The sequence below is a fragment of the Piliocolobus tephrosceles genome, chromosome 7, assembly GCF_002776525.5.
Source record: "Piliocolobus tephrosceles isolate RC106 chromosome 7, ASM277652v3, whole genome shotgun sequence".
Lineage (NCBI taxonomy): Eukaryota > Metazoa > Chordata > Mammalia > Primates > Cercopithecidae > Piliocolobus > Piliocolobus tephrosceles.
Genome location: NC_045440.1, coordinates 17,601,453 through 17,629,044, shown reverse-complemented (window position 1 = coordinate 17,629,044; position 27,592 = coordinate 17,601,453). Strand labels below are relative to the sequence as shown.

Below are 27,592 nucleotides of genomic sequence, written 5' to 3'. Positions count from 1 at the left end.
GCTCATCTTCAACAGCTCTTTCCACGCCTACCAGTCAAAAAGAGGAAAAAGGAAAGTTTTGGCTCTGTTTCTAATGGTTCTGTGGGTTGTGGGGGAGATGCGTGTATGTCGTCTGCTCTCAGTATTTCTAATCCCTTCTCCTCTAACTGTTCTGGTAAAATATCTTGACTACATGTGATTAACTTTTTTCCTTTGCTTACGTCACATCTCTCCTACCCAGCTCCTTTTTTTTTTTTTTTTTTTTTTTTTGCAGGGGTTAGTTCACAAGCTTAGTTTGCAAGTAATTGGGATGCAACTACCTTCCCTCTCCACTTTCATTACAATTTGTAGAAAGACCAAAATGGCCTGCTGTGGCTCTTCCTGCTGTTGGTGCCAAGGTCCTAGGTGGAAGCCAAGGTCTCTTGTGTCTTCCCGAGGTCCCACAGGTTGTCTTCTCAAACCTGGACCTGTGTCTCCTCTGTTTTCTCACCAACTAGCTTCCCTTCTGGAGGTGGCCAGTGGGGCCAGAAGCCACAGGGAGCTAATGTAGAACCTTCCATTTCTTTCCTTGGCCTCCAGTCTGTTGAAGTTCACAGCAGAAGATTGTGTCTCCCTCATTGGTCATTTATTGGTGGCAAAATTGTTGCCATTTTCAACTATTTTTGGCACACAGTTTGCAGTGATTGCTGTTTGAGATTAATGTATTTAAAGCATTGTCCTTCCCATGCATCACCTTTAAAATATCAGCACCCTTTATTCTCATACAGTTGGTTGAGGAATCTTTTACGTGTTGCTTCATATATCTCAGCTTTAGTATCTTCTCTAAAAGCAAAGTCTTGGTCCAGATGGGCCGCAGCCCCTTGCAGTTCTATGCAGATTATTACCAGTAGTAGGTTATTCCACGTCAGTATCAATTTGTTAATTGCTCACCTAGAAAAGACTTGCATGACTTAAACTTATAATAAATACGTCTTCTTGGACAGAAGGAAGAGATGTGGAACCTGGAATTCCCAAGAAGGAGCAGCCTTGGTCACGAGGCACAAAGTGATTCTGGGGAAGGCTAGGTCTGCAGAAAATGGCTCACCCGGAGTGCTGGCCAGGCACGGGTATAATCTGCAAGGAAGCAAATGCCACATCTCTGTGCTCTAGAACAGTGCTTGGGGTGGTCCCTGGGGACGAAATAGATTGCTTGGTGTGCAAAGTGTGTGGACTAAGTTATTTATTGTCATTATTGTTTCTTGTCATTATAGTCATCTCAACTACTCTCAAAAATTATTTGTGTTTTAAAAAACACAAGTTTAATAAAACAATTTTTATCAAGTTCAATGAACAAGGACTCAGTAATAATATGGGAAGAGGGACAGGTCCACCTAAAAATTGGGACTAATAGAAAGTTAAAACTTGTCAAAAACACTAGGTTTCAGAGTGTCCCAAAAGGCAAGGAGAAAGGGGTAAAATAAAGGCCAGAGTCCTCCAGCTGTTCATATTTAGTGAAGAGAAGTCTGTCATCCACTGGGTGAGATGAGCTTTCTCCTAGCACCCAGGGCCTTCATTTAAGAGGCACTGAACCACCAAATAAATGATACTCCTCGGATTTACAAGAAATCATGATGCTAAAACTTGACGCTAAAGGTTGAGTATTGTCGTCTCTCAGTGAGAATAAAAGTCCCACTGCCCCCCTCAGTAGCAGTATAGACTACTCTGTTCTTGGTGCTGTGGGGCTATGTATGTGCTGTGTGAGTCCATTTTGTTGTTGCGGTTTTTGAGACAGGGTCTCTAAAAAAGCTCAGCAGCCCAAGCTGGTGTGCAGTGGTGCGATCATGGCTCACTGCAGCCTCAAACTCCTGGCCTCCAGTGATCCTCCCACCTCAGACTGCTGAGTAGCTGGGACTACAGATGCATGCCACCACATCCATCCGGATTTTTCACAGAAACAAAGTCTTGCTTTGTTGCCCAGGCTGGCTTCAAACTCAAGTGATCTTCTGTAAAGATCACTTTACAGCCTGCCTCAGCCTCCCAAAGTTTTGGGATTACAGGTGTGAGACACTGTACCTGCAAATGACTTCATTTTTGTTTATGGAAATCAGATGCCTGGAACTGTGGCAGGCTTCTTCTCTCCTGCCGTCATTGTCCTGACTAATGTGGGACCCTCACAGGCTTCATGTGCAGTTTCTTCACCCCTTGATGTCCCTCCCCTCCACCTCTCTTGGGTCTCTGCAGACTCTACCTGTGGCTGGGAACAGAGGGAGCTCACCAGGGAAAGCTTGGTTTAAATGTAACTCCTGCTGTTTTTCTGTTTCCTTTTTGTCCAGTGGCATATTGGCTTAAACCTACTTCATCTTCATTCGTCTTCCACCCCATTTTGCTGTTGAAACTATTCTCAAATTTGGTTTCTGGCTGCTTTGTTTCTCTTACCTTCCGTATTCTAGATTGTAAGCCAGCTGGTTACTTCATTGTTTATTTTGCTTGTGATAGCAGGAAGAACCTCATAATAACAAAACTATAGATTTTCTTTGGTCTTTATCTCTGAGCCTCTCTGAGGGGAAAAAGGCAGAATTTTTGTGGAAAATATTCTTCACTTTGCTTTAAAAAAAATCTTTCTCAATTCCAAGTTTACTTGATTTTTTATTTTGACTGCTTCCAGCTGGACTGAGAACCCTTTTTCATGTTGCTATATTCCTCCTCAGACTTGACTGGTAATTTTTGTCTTAATGTTCTCTTTCTAACATTTATGATATTTTAATATAGTATCAAGGAAATCTTGTACTTGAATTTTCTTTAGCAGTTCTCTTTTATTCATTTTTTTGGCCTAGAACCATTAAGATGGTTCTGAAAATCTCAGGAAAATTATTTTAAAGCAAGAAGTATAGAATCTTGGAAACTGAAATGAGCCTGGCACGTTAAAGCTAGGCTGGTTTATGTGACAGAAAGGCCTCAGGTCATCAAATGTTGGATCATGATAGAGATTCCCAGTTTCTTTGTGTTCCCCAACAGGAAAATGATATATTTTGCATAGTCTAATCCTCCTGCCTTCCCCAAGCCCCTCTACCTCTCCCATAGGCCATTTCACTATTTGTACACCAGAGCTGCACCAAGAAAGTTGGATGGCAAATGTGTTTGAGAGATACTAATCTATATCATTCATTGTATTTGGATAAAGGTTTCCCTTTTGGGGACTTAATAGAAATTGGTTTTTATTTCACTTGAGCCACAGGTTATGTAGGAACATCTATCTAGCCAAGAGTAAAAAATGACCACATGGCAAGTGATCTCATTTTCTGTTTTGAAATGGACAGTCAGGAAAATAGGTCCAAATTGCTTGATTGAGAGTCAAAATTTACTCATTTCTTAACACTGATTGAACTACTCAAATGATGGAATAGAATAATTATATATCAATAAATTTATCTTGACACAGGGGAGGGGAGATGACCCTCTAAACCAAAGGAAGAATGCTGATTTTGAAGCCAGATTTTAGTTAGCCCAACTAACTCTCTTCATTTCCAATTTCTTTGTGCCAAGGAATTTCTTCTTGTAACCATGGAAGACTACAGTGGGAACATCAGGTCTCTTACATGTCATTTCATTTGCATGGGACACTGCTTAAAGCCTAAATAGATGTTCATCACATACCTGAACATTTGAGTAGAAAATTGACTTAGGAAAGAATAGTGAGGTGATTTCCTTGCATCTGTGCCTTTCTCAGGTGTCAAAGCCTTGCCTCTGCCCTTGTGCATGTGCGTGGTGGCTACTCACCTGTCAAGGCTCAGCCTGTATGCCCCTCCTCCTCAGTCCCCCTTTTCCTGGCACCCAGTGGAAATAACCATATTCTCCTCTCAGCCTTTTAGCTCATTTTACGTCTGTTACCGTGGTTATTGCATCCTGCATTATATTATAGTTCTTTACTTGTCTGTTGCTTCCAAAAAAATCTATAAAGTTCCTGCAGTAGGGAGGGTGACCAGTTGTCCCAACTGGCTTGGGACTGAGAAGTTTTCTAGGATACAGGATTTTCCTTGCTAAAATCTGGAAAATTTCAGGAAAACCTGGATGATTGGTTCCACTACAAAGACCATACATGGTCATCCTTTGTAACTCTTTCTCCAGTTAGGATAATTCATTGCACACAAAGGTGCGCAGTAAGTGTTTTTTATTGAATCCATGATTCCCTAGACCATGTAGTTATGAGGTATAAAGGTAGGTATCCTTAACTGCAAGGAACACAGGTTTCCCCCTCTCTTTCTCTTACCTACTCTGGCAAGATTTCCAACCTTCTCTGGCCCTCTCAGTCTTTCTAGGTATCCTCAAAGATAACTCATACATGTGCAGATGTTAAGTTCAACCTCCACTGGCTGCACAAGCATCAGTTGTATGAAGCACACCCATGCTTCTGACAACAGCCAGAGGGGCTATCACTCCGTGATGGCATGGAGCTGCTGCTGCTACCATACCTACCACATCTCTATCACAGTAACACCATTACGTTCCCCAAAAGCCCTGGCTTGAGCTCCCAGTACCCTCAAATTTTGTTTGCTGTGAAGGAACCCTTCCCATAGTTTTTGTAGCTCTGTCTCTCTAGAACTCACAGGTGAGTCCACAAGAGCTGGCTGGAGAACAGGACCCACCCCAGGGGTGTGCATCACTTTGACAAGCACATTGCCCCTCTGACAACTCGGTTGTTTTTACTGAGCCTGTGTCTCCCTCAAGACAGTGATTGAGAACCAAGGTGATTTTGTACACCCACCTCCCCCTGCTCTGGGACATCTGGCAAGGTCTGGAGACCTGTTTGGTTGTCAAATACGGGATAGGTGGGTGTTCCTGGCATCCAGTTGCTAGAGGACAGGGATGCTGCCACACATCCTACAGTGCACATCATGGCACCTCCCACAATAAAGCATTAGCGGGTCTAAACTGTTAGCAGTGCAGAGGTTGAAAAAGGCTCCCTTAGGATGAGTTATCACACTAAGAGGACAACCCCTCCTCAGATCAGGCCTCAGATCAGCCTGTCACCAGTCCATCAGATCTGCCCATTCTGTCTGGCTGGTTCCTATCAGAAACTCAGGTTGAATAGCCCTTCCCCACAGCCCATTTACATTTGGAGTTTTCTTGTAGCTTTTCCCTTCCACCTGGCCATACCAGCCCCCCAGCTTTGTAGTGGGGTCCTAGACAGTGAGTCCAAAGCTGTCAGACTTAACAGGCGCATCCCTCAGGCGGTCCAGGTGACCTGGGGAGATGACTGCCAGGCAGGTGCTTAGGAAACCTGACTTTCATGCCTAGCTGCCTCCATAGCTTGGTCAGGTCACTGGAACTCCTCCCCTCACCTGTACGCCAAGACTGCAAACAATGGCCACGTACCTCCCTCCACAGGGCAGGCATGCAGATCAATAACAGAACTCAAAGACCATGAAGGGCTTTTGGCCTCTTGGGAAACAGAAATATAGGTGTCTAAGTGACTGTGATATATGTTTTGTGATAGGAAATATATCTTAATTAGCCTCTGTACTCTCCGTACCCTCTTGTTACAATATCTAGGGGAAGAACTGGTTTATGGGTTTATTTTTTTGTTTGTTTGTTTTAAGAAAAAACATCCTAAGAAGAGTTTTTGTGGAATAGAAACAGAATATTAAGGCCGAGCATGGCGGCTCACACCTTTAATTCCAGCACTTTGGGAGGCCAAGGCGAGTGGATCACCCGAGGTCAGGAGTTCGAGACCAGCCTGGCCAACATGGTGAAACCCTGTCTCCACTGAAAATACAAAAATTAGCTGGGCATGGTGGCGTACACTTGTGGTCCAGGTACTGGGGAGGCTAGGGTGGGAGGATCACTTGAACCTGGGAGGTTAAGGTTGTGGTGAGCCAATATGGCACCAGTGCCTGGGTGACAGAGTGAGACCCTGTCTCAATCAGTCAATCAGTCAATCAATCAGTCAATCAAAGAATTTTCAGACTTCCAGGTTCAGGCTGAAGAATGACCCAGTGGGAATGGGGAGCTCATGCACAGATACCATGGGAAAATGATGAGCTTCCCAGAGGGATCTTAGGAGGTTGGAGTTTCCTGAGATTCATGGCAAAGGCTCCATAGACAGTGTTACCAAGGTGTTTATAGAGAAGTGCTGTCAGAGGCATGTAAGTCTGCCCGAGGGAGCCAGGCACCGTGTGTCCGGGTATGAATAACAGTGCAAAGCCAGGAGTTTGAATACACAACGAATACAATTCTCCTCCATTCTCATGCATTTTATTTATTTAGTTAGTTAGTTAGTTAGTTAGTTAGTTAGTTAGTTACTATTTTTGAGATGGAGTCTTACTCTGTTGCCCAGGCCAGAGTGCACCAGCACCATCGCAGCTCACTACAACCTCTGGCTCCTGGGTTTGAGTGATTATCCTGCCTCAACCTCCCAAGTAGTTGGTATTACAGGCCTGCACCACCATGCCTGACTGATTTTTGTATTTTTAATAGATACAGGGTTTCACCATGTTGACCAGGGTAGTCTTTAACTCCTGACCTCAAGTGATTCTCCTGCCTCAGCCTCTCAAAGTGCTGGGATTACAGATGTCAGCCACCATGTCTGGCCTACTTTACTTTTTAAACTTTTGCCTCCAAACCAAAAACATAAGGACATAGTCACTCATGTACACACTCTTTCTCACACACACCTTTCCAGTGGATGGAGTCTACTGAGAATTGTTTAGAGCAAAACAAAGATCATTCAGCCAGCCAACCATGGTTTTTCATAGTACGAGACTCATATTCTTCTAAAGCACTTGTTTGTTTTATTATAAGAGTGTTCGTTTTACACAGTACACGGAGAACTCAAGAGTAGACATGTCTTACTTATTTCTTAAGACCCATTGATAGCGTATCTGGCCCATGATATGTTGTCATCAAGTGTTTGTTGAATGAATGAAGGAAAAGAGTACACGAATGAATGGAACACAACCTTGGAGGTAGACCTCACAACAAATTCTACTTTGCCTTTTTTTTTTTTTTTTTTTTTTTTTGAGATGGAGTCTCGCTGTGTTGCCCAGGCTGGAGTGGCGCAATCTCGGTTCACTGCAAGCTCCACCTCCTGAGTTCACACCATTCTCCTGCCTCAGCCTCCCTAGTAGCTGGGACTACAGGTGCCTGCCACCACGCCCGGCTAATTTTTTTGTATTTTTAGTAGAGACGGGGTTTCACCGTGTTAGCCAGGATGGTCTTGATCTCCTGACCTCATGATCTGCCCGCCTCAGCCTCCCAAAGTGCTGGGATTACAGGCGTGAGCCACAGCGCCCGACCTACTTTGCCTTTTTTAACACGCATCACCTAGTCACAGAGAGTAAAGGTCCAATGCATCTGTCTTACTGCTTAAAAACAGGAAGTGCTTTGAATGGATTTAAACATACCAGAGAGGGAGACACTAAAGATGTTATTAGAAAAATGAGAATGCTTATTCTTCATACTTAGCGGGCGACCCTCTCCAGATTCTAGGATGGATTTTTCCCACTGCATGCACACATTTCAAGCAGTTTTTCTGGCACTTGACCTTGTATGTGTGCCTTTATTCTACCCTGGCGGAGGAAGTTAAGGTATTGTCTGGGAAGTTTGTGAAAGGGATCTTTTATATACACAGGATTTCATTGTTGGTTGGTGACGATTGAGTCTGCGGGGACTGTGGCTAAGTGGGAACTCCTGGTTTTGAAACATGTCATTACATCCTAGGCCTCTGTTCCCTATCCTTTGTCTGCTTTTAAACCTCTGCCCTTGCTCTGGGTTGCGGAGGTAGCTCTTTCTTCCACCAGAAAGGGACAGAATTCTCAGAACCAAGCCTGTGACCACAGTGAGCCCTGCATGTGTCTTGCCTGGGTCAGTATCATCTTCCCTGTTTCTTCCATGTGGAATTCTCATCTTTCTTGCCTCTCCCTTTTGGTCTTTTTCCTTATGGAATGGCCAGCCAGAAAGGTCCTGGATTCCCATCTCTGCTCTTCTCGAAGTTTACCTCGTTTCCTTCAAGGCCCTTTTGCACTTTACGAAAAGGTATTTGTTTGTGCCGTGCCTGTCTATGTGAAAACAGGCACCAGACATGCATGTGTTTTGTTTTCCAGGGAGATGTGCATTGAGCAGGATGGGAGAGTCCATCTCACTGTTGTTTACTTTGGGAAAGAAGAAATAAATGAAGTCAAAGGAATACTTGAAAACACTTCCAAGTGAGTACAATACGGAGCCGTCATAAGGAGTCCTGGTAACTGAGCTCAGGAGCACACATCCAAGGCTGAAACTTCTGCTTAGTTTTATTTTCCTTTACACTGTGGGTGAACTGGGATGGCCTGATTGCTGGCTGTGTGCAGGGAAAAGTCTGACCTCCTCTTCCCCGGGAGACCACCCTGTCTGACACTGGTTTTCAGCGTGCGTGGGTGATGACTTTGTCATTGGAGATAAACTGCACACATCAAGGGGGAGGGGGGCATGGAATTCTTTGAGCTTCCACATAACTGGATGTTGTCACTTTTAGCACCATAGATGCGGGGACTTCTTTATGTTGCAGAGTAGGAATTAGGGAGAGCACAGCTGTTCAGTGAGCTCCGTCTCAGCCATAGCTTCAGAGGCTGGGAGTAGAGTCTATGCTCAGATCTCATCCACTTAGCAAACAGTCTCACCCTTTGGGCTTTCATTCGTTAAGTATTTTAAGACATTCAGGGGAAACCAGAAATGGCGGCCAAGGCAGGATCCTTGATCAAGCTTACTCAGTCGAATACAAATTATTTAACCGAAAGCTTGAGACCTTCAGTTGTACATTTATACCTAGTTGATCAATTGCATGGGGAATAAATGTATCCAAAAGCAGCAGAGATGGATTTTTTTTTTTCCCTATAAAAATAAATGAATAAGTAATCCCCATGGCATCTTCTGCCGGTAAGGAAGCCAGAATGGCACTGCACACTGGCCTGTAGTTTGCCCTGGTGGTTTGCAGGGGGGCGATTTGAGTAATCAGGGTGGGTGGTTTCTAAGCCAATGAAGCTTTGAGTATGGCCAGTGGTATGCAGGGGCAGAAATAGTCTGAGTAGATCCGTATGATTGAGATATAAGGCCGGGCGCGGTGGCTCAAGCCTGTAATCCCAGCACTTGGGAGGCCGAGACAGGCGGATCACGAGGTCGGGAGATCGAGACCATCCTGGCTAACACGGTGAAACCCCATCTCTACTAAAAAAATACAAAAAACTAGCCGGGCGAGGTGGCGGGCGCCTGTAGTCCCAGCTACTTGGGAGGCTGAGGCAGGAGAATGGCGTAAACCCGGGAGGCGGAGCTTGCTTGCAGTGAGCTGAGATCTGGCCACCGCACTCCAGCCTGGGCGACAGAGCAAGACTCCGTCTCAAAAAAAAAAAAAAAAAAAAAAAAGAGATATAAACAGAACACTCTGTTTTGAGTTTCTGGTAAATGGTAATAGGATGATAGTCGAAGGATAAGATTCTAAGACTGAGTGTACTTTTTATGCTTTGTTACTAGTTTTGTATTAATGGGCCCAAGATCTGAATGCTAGTTATAATTGTTCAAGCATTCTTAAGCAGGAGATCAGCAAACTATAGCTCACTGGCCAAGTTTCGTCTTGCACCTGTCTTTGTAAGTAAAGTTTTATTGGAATGCAGGCATGCCCATTTGTTTACATATTATTTGTGTCTGCCTTTGTCTACAGCTGTGCAGCTGAGTAGTCACCACAAAGGCTGTGTGACTCGCAAAGCCTAAACTGTTCAGTGTCTGCCTCTTTACAGACAAATTGTGTCCATCCCTGCTCTAAAGCAATAGTGAGTTGAGTTTAAAACCAGCAACAACTTAAAGCTATGCCTGTGTCTAAGATCAAATAGAATAAAATAATTGAATATCCTAAATGCAAGTGAAATAGAAATTCCTTGACTCCAGTGCATTACAATGTTCTCACCTCTGCTTAGAAACGAGGAACGTGAATGATGTAAATTCATGTCCCCTGCCCTGTGGGTAGGTTTTAACATCTCTGTCAGTGTAAGTCCTAGACATAGGTTCTTTAAAGTTTCCTAGATGATTCTAATGTGAAGCCACAGTTGAGAACAATTGTACCAGAAGGTGGTAGTCCATCTGGGGGCTGCCCCCTCAACTGCAGCCAGCTGGCTGCCCCACCCCGAGAGATTTTAAGCAGCTCCCCAGGTGACTCTGAAGTGCAGCTACGCTTGACAGCCTCCTTCCTACTGGGTATGGCAGATTTCCAGCACATCAAAGAGTGACCAGATGTTTGCTGAGGGTTACAGGTAACCAAATTTACATGAATCCCATGGGTAAGTAGAATGACAGTTTAGATCCCTTGTAGTGACTGGAATGCTTAAGGTCGTACTTTCATCGATACATTTTTCTCCATATCAAATTACCTGGCAAGCTGAATTCTCAACCAGAAGGTGGCTTGGTGAGCAGAGAATGCATAGAATCTGAGTAAGAAAAGTAAAATCATTCGAGTGGTAGAGATGGTTTGCCTCCAACTTTGGCAAACATCTAGTCATCATTCTATCCAGTTCGCTTCATGCTAGAGACCAGGTTGGTGGTTGGTGTTTAAAGTAACGCTACGTAAACTTTGGCAAAATTAACCTGAACTTCTTAAGTTGTGGACATACAGGCCTATACTTGGTATATGTATATAGTTGATATATATGTATATACCTATACCTATACCTAGTTGACTAGTTGCATAGGGAATAAAATAAATAATTTTTCAGTGTTGATACCCTCATTCTGTTAACCAGTGATATCTGTAGTGTTGATGTTACTGATGCTTTGGGCCATGTCCTGCCTTCTCTTAGGGTGTTGTGGTCAGGCCACCTCTCCTAGGAAAGCCCAGACCTCTGTAGCCAGCCTGAGTTGACTTCACTCTACCATACCACACTCCACCTTCCAGATCAATCTTCCTACCTCTCCCACTGCCTTAGCCTTGTCCCCAGACGGGCTGTTGCTTTTAATCCTGTCTTTACGACTTACTGCTCCCCAGTGAAACTGGGAGCAGAATTTGGTGTTTGTCTTCACTCCCATTATTCTTCTCTTTTGGGGGTTCCTTCCACCCTCCTTTTTGTTAACTCAAACCTCAACCCCCATCACTCCCCACCTAAGTTCCCACCTCTGGAGCTCTTTCTGACTCCCAGTCCTTTACACTCTGAATTCCAACTGTACTCACTTTCTACACCTCTTACATCTGGCACTTGGTGTGTGATTTGATGATTTACATTTCTTCCTGTTGTCCTAACTTTGCAACTAGATTATAAGCTGCTCAGTAAGTAGTACTATGTCTCGTGACTCCTTAATTCCAGCGCTTAGCACAACACCATACAGAGAAAATGTTCAAGGTTTGTTCATCAAGAGAAAAATAATGCCAGGTATATAGTAAATTTGTGCACATAGTAATGTATTTTGTTTCTTTCTGAGACAAGGTCTCGCTCTGTCACCCAGACAAGAGTGCAGTGGTGTGATCATACCTTATTGCAGCCTCCAACTCCTGAGCTCACGTGGTCTTCCCAACTTAGCCTCTTTAGTAGCTGGGACTACAAGCATGTGCCACCATGCCTGGCTTATTTTTATATATATTTTTTGTAGAGACAGTGTCTCCCTGTGTTGTCCAGGCTGGTCTCAAACCCCTGACCTTGAGCAATCAATCCTCTTGCCTCATCCTCCCAAAATTCTGGGATTACAGGTGTGATCCTCTACACTCAGCCTCCCATAGTAATCTATATATAAGCTTATACATGAAACTTTATTTAAACATTTTAAAATTATTTTTTAGGTAATGAAACTTTTGTTCAGAGGTGTCTTATTTCTGAATAATATAACTTGCATAAATTATAGTATTTAATATTCATTATCTGATGAGATAGACACTGTTGTGGGCCCTACTTCATAGATGAAGAAACTGAGGCTTAATGAGGATGTTACTCAGGCCATGGTCTCTGCCATATGGGAGAGCCAGAATCAGAGCCTCGTGTTAAGTTCCAGACTCATAGTGTTAGCATACCACCACATTTTCACTCTAATATGCTCGCTCCTAAAACCCATAGTTGTTAGTTGAAAGTAGTAAGATTTATAGTCACACTCAATGAAATTTATGTTATTTGGAAATCAGTATTGTGATTAAGCTGTTCTAAATCCAGTTAAATGCATGTGCTTTAATATCTTTTTAAAAATCTTGTTTAGTGACCAGTATGCAATATTTTACACTCTCTTTCCCTAGGTTTATTCTTACTGAATTGAGCTTTGCATTGTAGTTGATGCTATAGATCAGTGTTCTGCAAACTCCAGTTTGTGATTTATTAGAGGGATTGTGAAATCGATTTTGTGGCTTATGTCCAGCTTTTAAAAAGTGAATTAGAATAGGATAGAAAATATCAGAGTGAATCACAAGTAGTAAGGATAGATATTCTTTCATGAAAGTTTAATTTCAGTGTGTGTACGTGTGTGTGTGCGCTGCATCAGGATGTGTAATATATTCCTTTGTAAGGATCATGGTCAAAATGCTTAAAAGCTACTACCATAGACAGAAGTACAAGTGGGTTCTCAATATCTGATTCTTATTCTATAGATTTTTCCAGGCTTCAGTTAATCTCAGATTAGCTCAGTGGTTCTTCAATATAAACATGCTTTGGAATAACCTGTGGTGCTTTCCAAAATGCAGATTCCTTGGACCCAGGCTCAGAAATCCTGAATCAATGAGCCTGAGATGAAGCCTGGGAACCATCACTGAACTGGTTCCACATGTGAAGCTGATGTGGATGGTTCATGGACCATACTGTAAGAAATACTGCTTTAGGTAGATGCTTGCTTGGAGCTATGTAATAGGAAATTTTTTGTTGTTGTTGTTTTGTTTTTTTGAGACGGAGTCTCACTCTTTTGCCAGGCTGGATTGCAGTGGGACAATCTCGGCTCACTGCAACCTCCGCCACTTGGGTTCAAGCCATTCTCCAACCTCAGCCTCCCATGTAGCTGGGACTGTAGGTGCGTGCAACCACACCCAGCTAGTTTTTGTATTTTTATTTTTTATTTTTATTTTTTGAGATGAAGTCTCGCTCTGTCGCCCAGGCTGGAGTGCAGTGGCTAGATCTCAGCTCACTGCAAGTTCCGCCTCCTGGGTTTACGCCATTCTCCTGCCTCAGCCTCCCGAGTAGCTGGGACTACAGGCGCCCGCCACATCGCCCAGCTAGTTTTTTAAATATTTTTTTAGTAGAGACAGGGTTTCACTGTGTTAGCCAGGATGGTCTTGATCTCCTGACCTCGTGATCCACCCATTTCGGCCTCCCAAAGTGCTGGGATTACAGGCTTGAGCCACCGTGCCTGGCCCGTTTTTGTATTTTTAATAGAGATGGGGTTTCACCTTGTTGGCCAAGATGGTCCTGATCTCTTGACCTCGTGATCCACCCGCCTTGGCCTCCCAAAGTCCTGGGATTACATGTGTGAGTCACGGTGCCCGGCCGAAAAAAATTTTTTAATGTAACTGGTAGATGAATTGGCATTTACTACATTGTAAGTTGACATTTACTACATTGCAAGTTCATCTTTGCCCAGTCACAAGGACACGAAAGCATCCTTCAGAGGAATCATCTCTGAGATTGAGATGCTAGAAATGAGGCACTGCCCTGCTAGAGAGTGTACGTGATACTAGGAGAGGGTTGTTGTCATTATCAGGGACCTACCTTGCCAGTGGTTCTGTCAGCATTTCACACCTCTTTGAAATGATTTGACAGATACCTCCAGGAAGATTTTATCTGGGGGAAATGGTTTATTCCAGGATTTTTGTTTGTTCATTTTCAGAAATTTGAGAAGCATTGTTGATTTGCTTTTATTTTTTTTCTTAAACAAGGATTTTTAGATAACCATCTCATTTCCTAAAATGAAATAAGCTACACAGTAGATCCCTCCCAAGCAGATAATTAGTCTCAGACCCTGGGAAACAGGGGCAGGGAGTTGCACCTTGGAGATGACGGCAGTATCTCAGGCCTCTGACCATCTCACCTGGCATTTGCCAGAGGCTGAGCTAAGCATGATTCTGCTTGGTGTGCCAACTTTTTATGGAGATGTGTTTGCATTCTGAATTGTTTACTGGGGATTTGAATATACCATGTAAATTATGTTATTGTAAAAATGTTAATTTCCTGAGTATGATTATTATATTTTTCTAATGAACCAGAAAAGTATCTTGCTTCTTGGGAGATACATGTTTTCAAAGATGAAGTTGCCTTGGTGTCTGAAACTAACTCTTAAATGCTTCAGAGAGAGAAAAAAAGCAAATATGGCAAAAAGTTAACACTTAGTGAATCTAGCCAAGGATGTGTGGGCACTTATTATACTATTCTTATGGCTTTTCTGAAGGTTTAAAATTTCTCCAGATAAAAATGTGGGGAAGATATATTGTGAAAAACAATGAAATGATATTAGTACATGCAGTGGAATAGAATGCACTGTTTAAAAGAAGAGTCAGAGCAGTAAAAATGGAGTAAAGACCTGTGCAAATACTCCTCTCCACAGAAGCAGTAAGAAAATTGGAAAAAAATAGAATCACTTTTCTCAGAACTCTAGAAATTAACCAAAGTTTCCAACAATCTGGAGAGTATTTATCCAAGAAACATGGATGAATTTTGGTGTGAAAGGGAGCTTTGCGGAGGTTTAACTTGCCCAGTTCCCATCCCCAACTCCAGCTCTCTGGTAACCTGGAAATCCAACAGCCCACAAGCACAGTGATCCCCACAGCCTGGCAGCCAGTGGTGGAACAAAATGGGGTTGGAGATCCTTTAAAGCGGGGGTGTCCAATCTTTTGACTTCTCTGGGCCACATTGAAAGAATTGTGTTGGGCCACACATAAAATATACTAAAACTAATGATACCTGAAGAGCTAAAAATAAAATCTCATAATGTTTAAGGAAAGTTTATGAAGTTGTGTTGGGCTGCATTCAAAGCCGTCCTGGCCACATGGGTTGGACAAGCTTGCTTTAAAGCATCACAACCGGAGAGTTGTCACTATGTGAACTGTCTGGAGGTTCCCTGGAAGACACCACTCACAAGATTGTCTTTTTGTGACCTGACTTAGAGCTCTTCCAATGCAGAAAGTATTTTCTTCAGGGAGAGCATTTGTCTAAAACAATTATAGGAAGTGTTTAACTTTGTGGCTGCCTGAGACAGTGGTTAAGAGTTGGGGCAAACAATAGACTAATCAAAAAGCTTAAAAGGAAAGTCTGGGAGATTAGATATTCATAGGGCCTTTGGAAAGCTCCAGCACATTCCCGAAAACCTAAGGACCATGTACATCTCTAGGGCTCTGCTCCTACTTAAAATCCAAGTATGTCCTAAGCTTCCTAAGCTTCCACTTGTGGCTGACCTTCAGTCTCTGTGGAAGCAAGAAGTAAAGGATAAATAAGTCATTGACCGCCTGGCTGAGTGTTGAAGGTGTATCCCAATATGCAAACAGAATACCTCAACAAAATCAGAGAGACTTACTGGTTCCAGCCATTTAAGGAAATTGTTGTCCACTCATTAGCTGACCATTAAGTGATCATACAACAAAGAACTGAGACTTTACAGAATTAGTTCAAAAAGGTCACTAAACGAACAACAACAAACCTGGGGGAAGGAGGAGATTCTAATTTGTAGGCTTGCCATAATACATTTTTTTAAATGTTCAATTGTTAGCAAAAATTATGAGACATGTGAAGAAACTAAGGCTCATGCACAAGAAATAAAAAATTGGTCTTTATAACTTATCCTTGTGGAAGCTCAGATGTTTGATTTAATAGACAAAAATTTTTAATCAGTTGTATTATGTTCACAAAAGTAAAAGAAATCACATTTAAAGAACCGAAGTATATGAAAAACATGTTGTACTAAGTAGAGAATATCAACAAGGAAGTAGAAACTATTTAAAAGGACCAAATAGAAATCCTAGTGTTGAAAAGTACAATAACAAAAATGAAAACTTAATAAGGAACAGGAGGCTTAACAGCAGGTTGGAAGAAGCAAAAGAAATAATTGGCGAACTTCAAGATAAGCCGACTGCAATGACTCAGTCTCCGAAGAAACAGAAAAAAGAATGAAGAAAATGAGCAAACCTGAGATTCATGGGATACTATCAAGCATACAAATATATGAATAATGGGAGTCAACAAGGGGATAGAGAAGGGGGCATAAAAGTATTTGAAGAAATAATGGCCAAAAGTTTCTCAAATTTGATGGAAAACATTAATCTATGTATTTAATAATCTTAACTCCAAATAGAATAAATTCAAATAAATCCACATTAAACTTATAATCACATTTTTGAAATTCAAAGACAGAGAAAGAGAAGCAACTCATCCAATACAATGGATCCTTGGTAAGATTAGTAGCTGAATTCTCATCAGAAACAGTGGAGGCCAGAAAGTGGGATGACATATTCAACATGAGAAAAAGACTTCAACTAATAATTCTATTATCAGCAAAACCATATTATCATACAAATGAAGGCAAAATTAGGACATTCCCAGATAAACAAATGAAGAGATTTAATCACTAATAAACATGCCCTGTATGAAATACTAAGAGGAGTCCTTGGGGTGGACATGAAAGGACACTAGACAAATCCACTTGAAGAAATAAAGATTGCCATTGAAGTAACTATATAGGCAAATATAAAAGACAGTATAAATATATTTTTGTTTGTGACTCTTTTTTTGTGCTGATTTAAAAGACAGCTGCATACAAAAAAAATATAAATCTGTGTTGAAATCAGTGCACAGAGATGTGGTATTAATACAATAACAGCACAAGAATGGAGAGGGAACAGAGAAATAGAAAATCTGACTAGACTTATAACAAGCAAATGGATTGATTTAATTAAAAAAAGAACTCTCCACAGAGAAAAGCCCAGGCTTCACTGCTGATTTCTACCAAGTGTCTAAAGAATTAGCACTAGTGTGTCAAAAACTCTTTCAAAAAAATTAGAAGAGGAGAGAACACTTTCCAACTTATTTTTTGAGGCCAGCATTACCCTGACAACCTAACTAGACAAAGACAGAACCAGGAAAGAAAACTATAGACCAGTATCCCTATGAATATAAATGCAAAACCCTCAACGAAACACTAGCAAACTGAATCCAACAACATAAAAAAAAAATTATACGCTATTACCGTGATTTTTTTTTCAAGAATGCAAGATTGGTTCAATATACAAAAATCAATGAAATATGCCATATTAATAGACTCAAGGACAAAAATCACATGACCATCTCATATGCATAGGAAAAGCATTTGTTAAAAATCTAACATCCTTTTATGATAAAAATCCTCAAACTAGGACTAGAAGAGAACTTCTTTAACCTGATAAAGGACACATACAAAAAAAACCATCTATGAAAACATCATACTTAATGGTGAAATACTGAATGTTCTCCCCATAAGATCAAGAACAAGACAAAGGTGTCTACTTTCACTACTATTCAATATTGTACTGGGTGTTCTAGCCAGTACAGTTGGGTAAGAAAAAGAAATAACAGTCATCCACATTGGAAAGGAAAAAGTAAATGCTATTCATAGATGATATAATAAATTACAAGGCATCCAGAAAACTATTAGAGCTAATAACAAATTCAGTAAAGTTGTGAGGTACAATATCAATATACAAAGGTTAATTGTATTTGTACACACGAGTGATAAGCAATCTGAAAATGAAATTAAAACAATTTTCATAGTAATATAAAAAAGGTTTAAAAACATAGAAATGAACATCACAAAAAAGTGCAAGAATTTTATGCTGAAAACTACAACACAGCTTGAAAGGAATTAAAGAAGGCCTAAATAAATGGAAAGATATCTCATGTTCATTAATGTTCTTCAGATGACAGTACTCATTCAATTTATCTGTAGTTTCAGTACAATCCCTATTAAAATCAAAGATGACTTTCTTTGTAGAAATGGACAGGCTGATTCTAAAATTCACATGGAAATGCAAGGGCCCAAAATAGCCAGACCAATCTTAGGAGAACAAAATTGGAGGACTCATACTCTCAATTTCAAAACTTACTATAGAATTACAGTATTAAGACTTTGCTACTGGTATAAATATATATATATAGATCAATGGATGGAAAGGAGAGTTCAGAAATAAACCTATACATTTATGGTCATTTGATTTTTAACAAGGGTGCCAGACCATCATATGGGGGAAAGAATCATCTTTTTAAAAATGGTTTTGGGATGATTGGATATTTATGTGCAGAGAATGAAAGTTGCTTTCTGTAGTTGATAGGTATACATCCACCATACATACAAAACTTGAGGTCAAAATAGATCAAAGACTTAAATGTAAGAGCTATAATTATCAAAGTTCTAGGAGAAAACATAGGTGTAAGTCTTCATGACCTTGAATGAGGCAGTGATTTCTTAGATATGACTTTTAAACCCTAGCAACTAGAGAATAAGCAGATAAATTGAACTTTATCAAAATTGAAAACTTTTATGCTACCATAAAAGTGAAAAGACAGCTTATATAATGGGATAAAATATTTACAAATTGTAATCTCATAAGGGTCTATATTCAATAACTAGAGAGAGAATTTAACAGTAAAAAGACAAATAACCCAATTTAAAAATGAACAAAAGACTTGGATGTACATTTCTCCAAAGATGATACACAAGTGGCCAATAAACATAGGACAAGATGGTCAACATCAGTAGTCACTAGAAAAATGCAAATCAAACCTGCAATGCAAACCACACCCACCAGGATGGATGTAATCCACAAGTCAGTCACAAGTGTCTCTGAGGAGGCAGAGAAATTGAAACTCTTGTCTATTGCTCTTGCGAATGAAAAATGGGATAGCCGCTGTAGAAAACAGTGTGGCAGTTCCTTACATGGTTGAACATAGTATTATTATCTGACCCAGCAGTTCTGGTCCCAGCTATATACCCAAAAGAACAGAAAATAAGTATTGAAACAAATAACCGTACATGAATGTTCCTAGTTGCATTATTCATAATATCCAAAAGTTGGAAACAACTCAAATATCCACCAGCTGATGAATGAAAAGCAAAATATGACATAGTCATACAATGGAATATTATGCAGGCATAAAGAGAGTGAAGTACTAATATATGCTACAATGGGGTGAACCTTAAAAACATTATGATAAATGAAACTAGCCAGGTATAAAAGGTCAATAATGGCCAGATGCAGTGGCTTATGCCTGTAATCCCAGACCTTTGGGAGGCCGAGGCAGGCAGATCACCTGAGGTCAGGAGTTTGAGACCAACCTGGCCAACATGGTGAAACCCCATATCTACTAAAAATAAAAAAATTAGCTGGGTGTGGTGGCTCACACCTGTAATCCCAGGTACTTGGGAGGCTGAGGCAGGAGAATTGCTTGAAACCGGGAGGTGGAGGTTGCAGTGAGCCAAGAATGCACCACTGTACTCCAGCCTGGGTGACAGAATGAGACTCTGTCTCAAAAGAAAAACAACAACAAAAAGGGTTGATAATGTATAATCCCATTTATAGGAAATATTCTTTATACATAAATTCATGAAGACAGAAAGTAGATCAACAGTTGCCAGGTGCTGGGGATATGAGGGGATTGGAAGTGACTGTTTCATGGATATAGGATTTCCTTTTGGGGTGATGAAAACATTTTGTAACTAGAAAGAGGTGATGGTTTACAGCATTGTGAATGTACTAAATGACACTGATTTATACACTTTAATATTTTATGTTGTGTGAATTTTAACTCAATAAAAAGTATACATATAAATACACATGCATGCATACACACAAACACACACACACACACACACACACACACACACACACACACACACACATAATGTCTTAAATTAGAAGGGTGTTTTGTCCTAATCAATGTCTTAGACGTCTTGTGACCTCTGCAGAGCCAGGCATACTTTTCCTCTGTGGGACCAAATTGAACATGCTGCTATATATTAGTTTATTTAAGACATAAAATAAGCATTGTACTTAATGATGTAAAAGCACAGTATCCACTATTTGCCAGTCCCTATGTAGGGCAGCTTGCTCCAAGCTTTTTGAGGAAAGTCTCTGATATGGTTTGGCTGTGTCCCCACCCAAGTCTCATCTTGAATTGTAGCTCCCATAATTCCCATGTGTTGTAGGAGGTACCTGGTGAGAGGGAATTTAATCATGGGGGGCATTTTCCCCCACACTGTTCTCATGGTGGTGAATAAGTCTCATGAGATCTGATGGTTTTACAAGGGGAAACCTCTTTTGCTTGGTTCTCATTCTTTCTCATCTGCCGCCATGTAAGACATGACTTTGCTCCTCCTTTGCCTTGCACCATGATTGTGAGGCCTCCCCAGCCACATGGAACTGTGAGGCAATTAACTTCTTTCTTTTAGAAATTACCCAGTCTTGGATATGTCTTTATTAGTAGTGTGAAAACAGTCTAATACAGACTCTGATGTTAGTGTACATTCGGGTATTATGTGGGAAACAGAGGGATGCATGCCTCAGGGTGCAGGGCAAGACAGGAGCTAGGAATTATCCATCCAGACTTTACAGAGCAAGGAGAAATGGCACATGCAATGAGCTAAGTCTGAGGATGGAGGCTACCTGCAGGAGATCCAGAGGAGAAGGAGGAAGGATTGTGCCCTCATAAGGTAGCAGCCTCGAGCCTCTACCCAGGTTCTCTATGTGTGTTGTCCTACACCTACGATGAGACTGCTTTCCTCACCTGGGGCACAGGGGGATTCACTGATTAGGAAGGAGGCTTCCCTTCCTCACTTGCCTTGTGCGCAGTCACACACTTCCCTGTGGCAGAGGTGCAAGAGGGCTTGATATGGTGTTCAGATTGCCACCCCCTAATTTTCTTTTCTTTTTCTTTTTTTTTTTTTTTTTTTTTTGAGATAGAGTCTTGCTGTGTTGCCTAGGCTGGAGTGCAGTCGCACAATCTCGGCTCACTGCAAGCTTCACCCCCTGGGTTCACGCCATTCTCCTGCCTCACCCTCCCAAGTAGCTAGGACTACAGGCGCCCGCCACCACATCCGGCTAATTTTTTGTATTTTTAGTAGAGATGGGGTTTCACTGTGTTAGCCAGGATGGCCTCGATCTCCTGTCCTCGTGATCTATCCACCTCGGCCTCCCAAAGTGCTGGGATTACAGGCGTGAGCCACTGCGCCTGGCCGCCACCCCCTATTTCTCTAAGGAAACTCCATGCTGGAAGCCTCATGTCAGATGTTTAAATCTCACCATTTTTCTGTGCATCAGCAAATTTGTTTGGTACCTGCTAAAGCTGGCTTTGATTTCTCGATTTAAAACACAAGCAAACAAAACAAAATTATATGCATTCAGTGAGAAAGAAAAGACATTCTGAGGATGTAGCCTGGAAGATGGTGAATACTAATCAGCTGATGCCTGCATTGTGACCATTCTGAGATTCAGAGACATTCATTTGCTCTTCTTAATGAACTGTGCCTCATGCTGACATGAAGTTTTAGAACCAATGGAAAGGCAAAAATGAAGTTCCTAAAGAAACTTGCTAAAACAGGCTTAAAGAAGCTCAGAATCTAGGCAGTTCTAAATTAATCATTTAAAGTGCCTACTGTGAAAAATTGGATAACATGTTCAGCTCTGAATTCTTCACTGTATTCCAATATCTTCAAGAAGTAGACCTCATAAGTGATTTCAGTATTTAGAGCTGTGAGACTGAAAATCATACATTGGATATGATACTACTTTTCTCTGTAAATTTTTAAAGATTTTTTTAAATGAAGGGCTATTGTGAGAAGCGTAACATTAAGAGACTATCCTCGCAGTTGTGGAGAAAAGTCTCTATTAGAGTAAATCATACTAGACAGGAAGATACATCGTTTTTAATCCAGCAATTCTGGGAAAGGCAAGTCAATTAGGGAAATTAAATCTCCGGCAGAAACAGTAGCTTTCTCAGGTCATTATAACCTCCATAAAAATGACTTTGTGTAACTTAGAGGAGTCTCCATGCGCCAGATTTATTATACAAAAACAGGAATTGAGTGGGAAATGGAAGAGTTCTGTCAGTTGATAATACAGTTCAAGACAAGAAGAAATAATTACGAGCAAATCATGTGATCTTAGAGGAGCTGCACGTTCAGTTTCATAACAGGAAATAATGTAATATAAAAGGTAGCGCCCGCATCCTACCATGATAAATGCGCATTTCTTTGCCATTACTGTAGGGCAACACTAAATACTATATTTCTTTGGATGAGTAACTTCAATAGTTTGAACCATATTGCATTGTATTTTTGTCATCTCTTTTCTGTTATTTACACATTTTTCATCTTCTTAAAAGCTGGGGTTTGTGCCTGTCCTTCAGAATCCATTGGTCACAGCCTCTTTCTGATGTTGGAGGTGGGGATATACACAAGGGAGCGGTTTCTCTGGTGCCCATCTGAGTGCGCTGAGCTTTCTTTGACAGGGAGGAATCTCTATGCAGCACCCCCCTTCAGATCTTCAGGACAGATCTGAAATGTGCCTGTGTTTTCCATCTGTTCAGCTCTTGATTCGTGCAGTGTATGTTGGTCACCCTGTGTGTGCCGTTTATTGCACAGTGCTGGATAATCTCCAAAGGCAGAAAAAAAGTAAGGTAATTGCTGTCCTTGAAGGGGGTGGAGTCTGCTAGATCAGCTCATACAGATCTGTGCAAGCAAAGGCACTTGAAGGCACCAGGACACAGGAACAAAGGCAGGACTGGGTCAAATGTTGGGAGCTCAGAGTGTGCACTATGAGTTTGTGGCGGGGCACAGGAGGGGCGGTGATGCTTGGCATGGGCCTTAAAGACTGAGTGATATTCACAGGAGTAGATGCAGAACACACATTCGGGGAAGAGAACAGTGAGAAGATAGGAGGCCCCAGCCATGCCCATACCTTGGTGAGTTGTCTGTTATATAAACCAAAAAGGGACTGAGGGAAGGCTCAGTTTATCCAAGTTTTATTTAGCCAAGGTTGAGGATGCGCCTAGGAAAATCACAAGCCACAGGAGCATCTGCAACCTCTGCTTTCTCCAAAGGGGGTTTTGTCCACTTGGGTATTTAAAGGGGAAAGAACGAGGAGGAGGAGGAGGAACAAATGGATGGAGAGCAGGCAGTGAGGTCCATTTTTCCACTCTTGTGAGGCTCTGATTAGCCTCAGTAATTCTCTGTTTTACATGTGAAAAGGGGGAACAGAGGAACAAATGGATTCTGCATTGCCTCATGCTCAGTAAATCTACATTTTGCATCTGAAAAAATGAACACACATAAAAGGAGGGAGTCAAGGAAATGAGACTGTGACACGGGGTTATGAAGTTACAGCTTCTGTCAGTGAACAAAAGGAAAATAGCTTTTGTGTTTGTTTGTGTTTTTGAGATGGAATGTGGCTCTTTTGCCCGGGTTAGAGTGAAATGGCATGATCTCAGCTCACAGCAACCTCCATTTCCCAGATTCAAGCAATTCTCCTGCCTCAGTCTCCCGAGTGGTAGGGATTACAGGTGCCCACCACCACACCTGGCTAATTTCGTATTTTTAATAGAGATGGGGTTTCACCTTGTTGGTCAGGCCGGTCTCGAACTCCTGACCTCAAGTTATCTGCCCATCTCATCCTCCTAAAGTGCTAGAATTACAAGCATGAGCCACTGCGCCTGGCGAGGAGAACAGTCTTGGTGACTCAGTTCTCACGCTTAATTTTCCCTTTTTCATGGTAAGTTTGGGGTCCTGAGATGATATTTTTCTTTCACAGTCGTAACCATCTACTACTGGCTGGTCACTTGAGGGGGAAGCAGGAGAGACGAAAAAGTAGCATGCGTGCTTGGGGACCACTGTAGTTTGCATTTGGGGGCTGTAGCCTCATGGCCATGGTGTGGACTTTCCCCAGCCACACCATCACACTACGTAGGGCACATCAGTGACTAGAGTTGAAATGTTCCATTGTGTTTGAATGGCTCTGCTGTCTTTAATGCACTGTTGAGCAGGGAGCACTCTAGTCTAGTGATGAAGTCCCTGCCCAATGAGCACTGTTCCAAAATGAGGATATGGAGCATTGATAAGGGGCCTGACTACTTGAAGAAGCCAATTCCTCTTCATCTTGTCATATGCTGTTCTGGAGCCCACATGGCCGGTACTGATAAGTTTCAGATGAGGAGGCTGCCCCACTTCTAGGCCCAGGAGGTTTGGCAAAGACAGGAAGTTGTCTTGATTGTTTTCATAGTTTTTCCAGCTCAGTCCTCTTTCTTGGCAGAGGGCTCTTGATAATTATCAGAGGCTCTTCCTGATGGCAAGAGAGGACATGGAGGGGTTCTTTCAGATCACTGGTTTATTGGAAAAAAAGCCTTGGGTTGAGGAATCCGGAAGGAAAATGGTACCATGATTCATCGTCAGACGGACCCCTAGCTGAGCATAATGACCTGGCAGCCACCCTGGGAAGCACGGATGGATGACAGAGTTAGTGCTCTGGGTCCTCTCCAGTATCTGTGACTGCCTGATGGTGCTTCCCAAGCCAGCAGTGACTCTGTCCCCACCCTGCCTTCTGTGCACCCTCATGTTCAGCTCTCTCATCAGGGCCTGGTAAGTGGTCAGGGCTTCAGAGCAGCTCTAACATGGACCCGTACTGCCAGGCCAGCAATGTTGCCTTCTGGCCAGTGTTGATCAGGGTGGATGAAAGTCCCAGGCAAAGCTAGATCAGGGCAGATCTCCCTGCGTGGGGCAGGGAGAACAGGCAAGCAGAGGTGCCTGGTGCTGTGTGTGCGTGTGCGCCAGCCCCGGTATGGTCCACATGGAAACACTACGTGGACAGAGCTGGGTACCACTTCCCAAAGCTTTCTGTGCAGCCTGTGGACACACAAAGTGAATTTGAAATGCATTTTCAGATTGGGTATCGCCATGGATATAACATGCATTGTCTTACCCTTGTAGGAAGGTTGCATGAAGAGAAAGAAAACAAATTGCCTTTTGCATTAGGCTATATAAAGCGTTCCCCAGCATCCATTTGCCTGAATTTTCTTTATCTAGAAGCAACACATCATGGAAGCATAGGGGTTTATGTTTTAAGACTTAAAAAAAAAGTTCTTCCAAATTAAGGTCATGTCAAACACTAGGTACCATGAGTTCTTCCCACCCCTTTTCCCGTGACTTTGACAGGAAGCCCATCCTGTACCCAGTCTTCTGTTGCAGCAGAAGAGAGAACAGCATTTATTAGCAACAGCTCAAGCCAGGGTTAGGGGATTCATGCACAGAATAAACTAGATTAACGTGCATTGTGGAAGCATGCACACCACCTAATTACCACTCTCTCCTCTAAATTTGTAGCACTAACTCTACCATTCATTCGGCAATTAATCAGTCACCTGTAGACTCGTCATTTCTTTGATGCTGTTACCTCAGTTTCTAACGCTGTCTTGTATTCTTATTTAATTACTCAACATGATTTAACTTTTGTAAATATTTGACCTATCTATACAAATGGACTGTATAACATGTTCAAGGGGGAGATTCTTGATGTCGCAGCTCATTTAATGCAGCCTATTAAGAACCTGTATTCTTCTTCCCTTGGAAAAAGCACTTGCTATTGTTCAGGTATTTTTATAGTTGAACTCTCGTATAGTAGATCCTGGAAATCCTCACGGAGAAGGTACCTGAATTATGAGTCAGGTACAACCTGAGTGAGGAAGGACTTGCTCATACATTGTGTTTATACTCTGAAAGTTAGAAGATATCTCTGTATAATGGGGAGGAGGAGGTCCCAAAAGATAAAAACCTGGAAACAACGAAGAAAGAGACTGACTACTGGCTGTATATATTAAATATACAGAAAATTAAAGCAAGATGGACTCCAGGATGAGGTGCCTTTAGATGAACAGGTAAAAATCCAGGCATCTCCCATGGGTAAAGCTTTCCTGGAAACTGACCAAACTGGGAAGGGAGAAATGGGTTGTCCTGACTTACAGGACCTGGGGCTGCAGACACTTCTAAGAGACATGAAGGTGCTTGCAGTGACCTCACACCATCTGAATGTCTTTGGAGACGGGAGGATAGCGCTGTCCTTGACTAGTGCCATACCTAATACTGAAAAGGTTTTGGAGCATAACTTCAGTGCAACACACGGAAAATGTGCACTGGGGGCACCCACCCAGAGAAAAGACTCAAGATAAAGTTTTGAAAGAGGAGAATCGCTGCAAATGTGGAGTGGTGCTGAAGTGAATGCGGTATCATAGGAAAAGAGAGTCTTGGCCGGGTGTGGTATCTCATGCCTGTAATCCTAGCACTTTGGGAGGCCGAGGCAGGAGGACTGCATGAAGCCAAGAGATGGGCAACAAAATGAGACTCTGTCTCTATAAAAAAAGTTTTAAGAATTAGCTGGGCATGGTGGCCTGCACCCGTAGTCCCAGCTGCTTGGGAGACTGAGAGAGGACGATTGCTTGAGCCCAGGAGTTTGAGGCTGTAGTGAGCTATGATCATGCCACTGCACTCCAGCCTGGGTGACAGAGCAAGTTCCTGTCTCTAAAACAAAAAGTGTATTACATACAAGTATATATAATGTACATATGTAAAGTAAATTGTTTTAACCAAAGAAGAATAGCATCTTAGCGTGTAAAGGGGTATTTGAGCTCTATAACCACTGGATTTTGTACCTGGAAACAGAGACAAAAGGGGTAGAGTGACTTGTCTCAAATCCATCAGAGATACAGCTAGGTTTAGAATCATTCGTACATTCATGCAGTCATTCTAAAACATCTGTTGAACACCTAGGAGGAACCCAGGCATGGGTCTAGCCCTGGATCCAGGTTTCCTGACTCCTAGACCAGTGCTGTACCCATCATAAGGCCTTCTACCTTGATCTAAATCTGAAAGGTGTGTTTGGCATCAAACTCTAACATGGGCCTACTGATCCCTAAGATAAAAAAGCAACCTCACTCCAAGATCCAAAAGAAGAAGATGAGTCAAGGAGAGAGTGGCAGAACCAGTTTTACTGATTCAATTCCGGATACAAATACAACTTAGCATTTTAAAAGTTTATGACTCTATATTTGTGTGGCCTTTACCCAAGATAGGTACTTGGAATGCAAACTTTACAAATTAGAAATGAGTTTCTGTACCTTTTGGAAAGAAAGAGAAGACAGAAGTTGGGGCATGGGGATAGGCCAGGTAGCTGGCACGACGGGGAGTGTGAGAGGAGAGGAAGCCATTAGGAAAAGAAGAGTGTCGTTGACAGAAAAAAGGATTTGCTGGGCTGAAAGAGGACTGAAGGTGGTTCTCTAGTATTTTCTGGTAGAAGACAACACCTGTCCCACTGGGCATGGAATGAATTCGTGGAATGTTAGCTCAAGACGTGCCCCATTTCAGAAGGTTCTGCTGTCCCTGGGAAAGAACGAATGCAAGAAACATCCTGGCTTCACTGCCTGGGGCCTGGGAATCCTTGCCCATGGTAATCACAGCAATAGCTGATGCATACAGAGTGCTGTATGCTCTTGGCACTGTTTATCTCACTAATAACCCTGTGGGATAGTGAAGGAAGGTATTACTGTGCCTATTTGGCAGATGAGGCAACTGAGGTTCAGGAAGATTCATGGGCTGGCCTAGATCACAGAGCTGCCTACAGGAGAGCCAGGCCTGAGACAGTCCTCTTCTTCTTTTTTTTTTT

At 42.1% G+C, this 27,592-nt stretch overlaps 1 protein-coding gene across 2 annotated transcripts in view; it reads left to right on the top strand.

Annotated features, from left to right (window-relative positions):
- The window catches only part of CSGALNACT1 (chondroitin sulfate N-acetylgalactosaminyltransferase 1), a 118,794-nt gene that overhangs the window by 67,510 nt on the left and 23,692 nt on the right, over positions 1-27,592 (top strand). For both annotated transcript variants that reach the window (XM_023216638.1, XM_023216637.1), the window contains exon 4: positions 8,058-8,159. In XM_023216638.1, coding sequence (XP_023072406.1) covers positions 8,058-8,159 — 102 coding nt within the window. The remainder of the gene's footprint in view (positions 1-8,057; positions 8,160-27,592) is intronic.